This window comes from Anoplophora glabripennis, unplaced genomic scaffold (genome assembly GCF_000390285.2).
Source record: "Anoplophora glabripennis isolate ALB-LARVAE unplaced genomic scaffold, Agla_2.0 scaffold708, whole genome shotgun sequence".
NCBI classification, from domain to species: Eukaryota; Metazoa; Arthropoda; class Insecta; order Coleoptera; family Cerambycidae; genus Anoplophora; species Anoplophora glabripennis.
The window spans coordinates 206,326-213,899 of record NW_019417285.1 but is presented as its reverse complement, the minus strand read 5'-3'; the positions used below and the strand labels follow the sequence as shown (position 1 = coordinate 213,899).

The 7,574-nt window shown below is 36.0% G+C and overlaps 1 protein-coding gene across 1 annotated transcript in view; it reads right to left on the bottom strand.

Moving 5' to 3' along the window:
- LOC108913811 (protein TsetseEP-like) overlaps nt 1–7,574 on the bottom strand; it is a 26,735-nt gene that overhangs the window by 2,913 nt on the left and 16,248 nt on the right. The window contains exons 2-3 of the mRNA XM_018719437.1: nt 5,897–6,439; nt 2,800–3,062 (exon numbers count right to left, since the gene is read on the bottom strand). Coding sequence (XP_018574953.1) covers nt 2,800–3,062; nt 5,897–6,439 — 806 coding nt within the window. The remainder of the gene's footprint in view (nt 1–2,799; nt 3,063–5,896; nt 6,440–7,574) is intronic.

Below are 7,574 nucleotides of genomic sequence, written 5' to 3'. Positions count from 1 at the left end.
ACGCAAATCTTTTTTTAACACTGTGTGGCAGGTACCGACTGATACTCCCACCATTTGTGATAAAACACGTACAGAAGTTCTTGGCGCATTTTCCATTATTTGTTGGACATTTTCTTTTAATTCTTCAGTCCGCTTTTTAGGTCGGCCGCTTCCTTCTTTTCTTGTTACACTGCCCGTTTCACGAAAAACATTAACACAACGCTGAACTGCACTTTGAAAAATTTTGTACTCAACAACGCCGGGAAATTGATTTTGAAATTCTATGAAACATTCCTCAATAGAATACTTCCATATTCCATCAATCTTGCGTCCATTTCTAAAGTAGGACTCTATGATAAACACTTTTTGTTCTTGAGAAAACACCATTTTAAACGCTTTTTAAAACGAAAATATTCAAATTGATAGCGGCGATATAGCGCTTTGACAGATGACGTTTAAGTTCATTTGCTATACGCTACGCCCTACGTCCAAATTTTCAGAACCAACTTGACCACGTTTTTATTTGAACGCTCGTTATATTAGTCTAAATGTTAATGTTAAAAAAATATAAGGTGTTATTATACATTTTTTGCATGGAAATACCTAATAGTTTTCCATTTCAGCTTAAAACAATTTTTTATTTAAAAGTGCAATCAAAACTTTAGGTGATGTAGACCAAAGTTTTAACTATATACAGGGTGAGTCAGAAAGAATGGATCAGAATGGGTAAGGTGGAGATACTAGACACCAAAATATTATGTTTGAGGTTATCATACCTTATGCGAATGTCGCTGGTTTACGAAATACGAGGTGTTCAAGGTTTAAATTTTATTCTGAAATTTCTCAATAATTGAGAAAGTTTTGATAGCATGACCTTGAAATTTGGTAGTGTTGGGTTTTTTGGTATGAGAATTACGAATTTGATGCTTATTTTGACGTTGCTCATAGAGGGAGCTTGTTTCAACGTACTATTTAGGTAAACCAAAACATATATTTTTTTATCTGTTGAGCTATGCTTAAAAAAAGTTAAAAATCCAAAAGAACGTTCAATTCTACTTAAAAATGTACTCTTGTTTAGATTACCTAACTGTATCGGTTTATGAGTTATTTGAATTTAAAAGTTTCAATGTATTTTGTGGTGATTTTGTTTCAGGCGTTGATATTGTTCTTTTTTGCAAGTAGGCTTGTGTCAAATTTTCATGTCAATAAATATTAGCGTATTTTGCGTGCGTGTGATTTATTATTCGTGCAAAATTATTAGCTAGTGATCAAAAAATGCCACGACATAATAATTTTTCAAACAGTGAGATGCGTGATATGATTTGTGTTTTTGCCCAGGCTAATTTTAATGAACATGCGGCGGCCCGAAGATATGAACACATGTACCCAAATAGATTGCAACCTAACTATAAACTATTCAGAAATCTTTACAACCGCTTAGGCGAATCTGGATCTTTTCGACCAAAAAGTAACCATGGTACTCCAAAATCTGTCACAGTCGATGAAGAAGAGGAAATTTTAATTCGTGTTTCGGAAAATTCTGGTATGAGTACTCGTCGGTTGAGTGCGGCAATGGGGGTAAGCCAATCGTCCGTTTGTAGAATTTTGAAAAAAGAAATGCTCCATCCATATCATTATACTCCGGTTCAGCAGTTATTGCCTTAAAATTTACCAAAATTTGCTCAGTTTGTACAAAATATGCAAATGGAAACCCAAATTTCTTCAATAAGATTCTATTTACCGATAAGGCGACATTTACTAGACGGGGAGTTTTCAATTGGAAGAACAATCATTTGTGGGATTCCGAAAATCCGCATGCTGTAAAAGAAAGACATTTTCAGCATGAGTTTAAGGTGAATATTTGGTATGGTTTAATTTCTGTTTTTTTCATAGGACCTTTTGAATTATCACCCATCTAACTGGACCTCATTATTTAAACTTTCTTCAACATAATTTAAACGAGCTTCTAGATGATGTGCCACTAGCTTTAAGAGAGAGTATGTGGTTTCTGCACGACGGTGCGCCTTACCAGTACGCCAGTATTTAAACGAACATTTTCCTCATCGGTGGATTGGCCGTGGGAGTGAATTTTGTTGGCCACCGAGAAGTCCAGGCTTAAACCCTCTGGACTTCACAGTATGGTCAAACTTGAAGGATGTGGTGTATCGTGAAGAAATATTAATTCTGTTGGGGAGTTGCGGCAGAAAATACAAGTAGCCGCGAATGCATTTAAAAATAATAGGGACATTTTGTTTAATATTCAGAGACATTTAAGAGAGTGTACAGTAAAAATTATTGAGGTAGGTGGTGGACACTTCCAGTATTTGATTTAAGGTTTGTTATTATTACTATTATCAATAATTGAGAATAAAAAATCACCACAAAATACATACATTGACACTTTTAAATGCAAATAACTTAAAAACCGATAAAGTTAGGCCACCTAAACAAGAGTTTGTTCTTTTAGATTTTTAACTTTTCTTAAGCTCTCAACAGATAAAAAAAATGTGTTTTCATTTACCTAAATAATACGGTGAAACAAGCGCCCTCTAGGAGCAACGTCAAAATAAGCTTCAAATTCGTAATTCTCACACCAAAAAACCCAATACTACCAATTTTCAGAGTCATGCTATTAAAACTTTCTCAATTATTGAGAAATTTCAAAATAAAATTTAAACCTTGTGTTTCTTAAACCAGCGACATTCGTATAAGGCATGATGAGCTCAAACATAAAATTTTGGTATCTGTATCTCCAGCTTATTGTTGACCCATTCTTTCTAACTCACCCTGTATGTCTATCATCTACCCTTCCCAACTTACCTTCGCACTCCATCAGGATCTACGTATCCGTATTTCCCTCTGGTGATGCAGTCGATGCCCAAGTTCTCCTCCTTGAAGGTGCCATCATCGTTTTCGAAGCCCCATGTGATGCTACCGTCCTCGTTGTCGGTCCTGTATTTCCTCAAAATTTGTACTACTGGTTTCCTTTTTCTGGGGTACTCTTCGTCGTCGTTCTGTGGTCTGGGAGCCGGACGTTGGGCAGGAGCTGGTCTGAATTGCTGAGCAGGTGGTTGTGGTCTTGACTTAAGGATGAAATATTCCTTTTAGTAATCTTATAGTACTACGAAGTCATAAAATAACAGGAAATAATTTAATAAAATAGTTGCAAGAGCGCACAAAATCCTCATTGAAGGATAAACTACTCGCCATTATAGAGGCTAGAACAAGGACACTCACCAATTGTCCAGAGACAAAATGGGGTCTAACAAAAGCTGTGAGATGAGTTAAAAAACACTTTCGATATTAAGAGTGGAAGACAAGGTCCAGAAATAGTGGCAAGAAACCTAGAGACGTTTTCAAGGGCACATTAAAGAAGTTAAGGCAAACCTAATGAAGCAAGGTCGTCGCAGATCAATAAGAATAACAGTAATACTACTAACAGGACATTGCAGACTCAGAAAATATCTGAATAACATTGGACCAGAAGAAGTGAACGTATAGGAAGATTACGCTGCCGACTATTCTGAAGAGAAAAACTTGAAGCTATGTGAATGAGCTTTTATAAAGCAATAAATTCAAAATATGCTTCTCTTGTCAATCTACCTGGCAAGACAAAAGGACCTATTAAATTGTCTCCTATAATTATAGAATTTAATAGGATTATAATCCTACATCTACAAATATTAGTCGAACAAATTGATCTTTGCCTATCCGGATTTTTTCCCAGTTATGAGTATTATGAAAATTGAATTGTTACGTCTCGGATCCTTTTCAACAATGTCTGAACTATCTTCTTTCGTATTCACATAAACTGTTAGTTTGGGCCATAATTTTCAAGTCGCGAATCAATTATTACTAGATATGCTTCAACGAATGTCCTTCTAAAATATCTTACCCGTAAATTAATAACAATTTGTGATTCTCACGTATGCTAAGCATGGAGAAAAGCAAGGAAAAAACTAACGAATTAATGGTACAAACATTGCACTTTGTGGTATTCTCTGTACAAAATTATGTCTTGCTTCTTTAATTAACTATAGTACAGTGTGCGCCTAAAGTATGGAATAAATTCAGTAAAAACGAAACAAATTTCTTTTGGGAAAAATCCTCCAACAGGTCGATTTTTAATTTAAAAAATACATAATTTAGCATAAAAGGCATTTATTGTCTTCGAGTAATGACGTCATCGACATTTTTTTAAATAGCAACCCCCCTATTTTTTTTCTTGATTCTGAAATATCGTTTCATTGTCGATCCGACAGTATTAAACAATGTTGCCATCTTACATAGGAAAGTTTTCGAGTAAATGACGATTGAATGTTAGAAAACCCAAATCAATTAAAATAAAGCAAAAACGTTATCAAATTTAGTTTTTCGAAATGCCTGAAGTTTTTTATGGATCACGTAGGTGTAAATCTTTACAAATTGTCACTGTCATACCGACTTTCTAAGTATTGTAAGCGATAAAAAAAATATTGTTGAATTTAAAGTATTATGGCACATTTAACTGTCACACCAATAATTGAAATTTTAATTCTTATCGGATGCGGGGATAAGACTAGAACTCAGCAGGGAGTTTGCGATTTATTTAATGAAAAACATCCAGATTGCCGTATCAGCCAATCAACAGTCAGTAAGATGAAGATCACAAACAGAACATTTTGATAAGTATGGTAGATTATAATACTTCACGATTGGTTGCATTAAACAATTAAATTAGTCAGACCACAGTGCGACGTATCCTGAAGTAGGAAAAATATCATCCCTACAAAATTCAACTTTTGCAGGAACTCAATGAAGACAATTCCGACCACCGCTTACACTTTTGCGAAATTATGATGGATTTACGTCAAGTAAATAGAGATTTACACCGGCAAATAGTTTTTTCAGACGAGGCCACGTTTTGTCTCAATGGTACAGTGAACCGTCAACCTTGCAGGTATTGGAGTCGGAAAAATCCTCATTGGATGGCAGAGACACATACCCAACATTCACAGAAATTAAATGTGTGGGCTGGAATAGTTGACAACAGAATAGTAGGGCCTTTCTTCTTTGAAGGAACCCTTACAGGAGAAAGATATTTAGAGTTTTTACAAAATGACCTTGTTCCAGCGTTTGCAGTAATTTTTCCTAACGATAATGACCCTTGATATTCCTGAGGACACCATATGGTTTCAGCAAGACGGTGCACCTCTGCACTATGCGCGCCCTGTTCGAGATTCTCTGGACAACTGTTTTCCTAGGAGGTGGATCGGCAGACGAAGACCGATAGAGTAGCCCGCGAGATTCCCAGATCTTACACCCCTGGACTATTTCTTATGGGGCTACTTAAAGTCCAAAGTGTACGTTAATAGACCACATAATTTAGAAGAACTCCAAAATTGTATTATAGATGAAATACACAGAGTTACCCCAGAAATAATTTATAAGAATTTCTACACAGACTTGCGTATTGTCAAGAAGTCGGTGGGTGGCAATTCGAACACTTAATTTAGGTAGAAAACTTAATGAATTGCATTTGCTTGACATAGGACCTGTTATTGTTTTAATGAATAAAATTTACGTTTTCTAACATTCAATCGTCATTTACTCGAAAACTTTCCTATGTAAGATGGCAACATTGTAATACTGTCGGATCGACAATGAAACGATCTTTCAGAATCAAGAAAAAAATAGGGAGTTGCTATTTAAAAAAAGTGTCGATGACGTCATTACTCAAAAACAAATGACGGTTGAAAGTCGCCTTTTATGCTAAAATATGTATTTTTTAAATTAAAAATCGACCTGTTCGAGGATTTTTCCCAAAAAAAATTTGTTTAGTTTTTACTGAATTTATTCCATACTTTAGGCACGTACTGTATATTGAAATTATGTCAGTCAAACTAACAAGCTATATGTACAAGAGCAAGAAACGCACCTTCCTGATTGGTTGCCTAGGAATGTTCTCTTCTTCATCGTCGATTTCCTGCCTGACGATTGGCCTCTCCTGTCTTAGGACAGGCCTTTGTGGCGGAGGCCCCGGTCTCAGAACAGGCAGAGGTCGGGGCACAGGGGCTGGCCTAGGTTGATTCTCAATGGAAGGCCTCTCTCTGATCTGGTCCCTGGTCACGGGAACCGGTTTTTCGGGCCTGAAAGGCAACGGCGACGGCCTCAGTGGTGGTTCTTCTTCTTCTGCCTGTCTGACGGCAGAAGTCAGGGCCGAAATGCCTAGTTTGTTGACTTCGTTGTCGAAATTTGATGTCGGGGACGGAAGGTCTTCTTCTTCTTCTACCACGGGACGTACTTCCCTGACGGGAAGCGGGACGGCGTTGGGGATGCTCGGACGGCGTGGTCGAGGGAAGTCTCCCCCGCCGCCGCCTATCCTTGGGCGGAGGGGGGAGGGTCTGGCACCTTGGATTAAGACGGCTCCAGGGATTGTCAATCTGGGAGGTTGTTGGGCTGATGCATTGTTTAGGTATATCTGCAACGTAAATTGCAAATTCATTATTGGGGAAATTTACTGTATTTTGGAAAATTTGTGTTTACATTTTACTTTACTGTGTAAGTTTATTTTAGATAAAAAAAAATATGATCCAATTTCTAAAATACCAGGTTGACGTAATTCTTTACAATTACTTGGTTAAGTCACTAGTCCAAGTTGTCTCAATCTACAGGGTGTCCCTGAAAAGGATGGACAACGCTTGACCACAGGTTCCTTGAATGAAAATAAGACTATTTAGCCTTACTTACCTATATACAAAAGTGCACGCCTACTGAGATATAGCCTTCTAAATATAGAATAGATAACCAATTTTTTTCAAATTATTTGAAAACTATTTTTCTTAGAAACTTCAAATTTGGTACACTTATTTTTTTATATAAGGACAAGGTAAATATAGAATTTGGAAAGAATACATATACAGGATGTTTTATTTCTAGTGCCTGTGCGCCACTGGCTATCCCGTAACTTTTTGTGTGTATGCCAATGACGGCAGAATCTGTATATTAAAAAATAAGCACTGTTTTAGAAGATTTTTTTGCTCTTACGAAATTTCGATATCGTTTATGGATTTCGAGTAAAATTCGCATTTTTTATACATTAAATATAGGCAAAAATTCCGATTTATAAAAAATAATTTATAACTGCAGCCTCAAAGCAGGGAATAATAACGAAAAAACGTCACATTAAAATAAATAACTACACATTTTTGGTATTAGTATTATCAATCAATAAAATAAAAATCAACACTAGTATTTTAAATAAACATTATCAACTAATAATGTAAGAAAGTCAAAATCAACATTTTAAATAAACTGATATTTGTAATCACATTAAAATAATATTACAGTAAATGCTCAAAGTTACTTTCTTGTTCTTAAACGCAAACATTAGTTCTTCGAAAATTAGAAATTATCCAATAATTGTGCATTACCTCTCATAACATTAATTTCATGTTGTATTCTTTCCCATATTCGTTTTCTGTATTTACTGAAAAGTTATTTTAAACTGTGGTCCTCAACGCTCCCCAAATGAAATAATTACATGGGTTTAGGTCCGGGGATCGAGGTGGCCATTTTAAAGGGGCATTATTTCCTCTACCTATCCACCTGTTAGA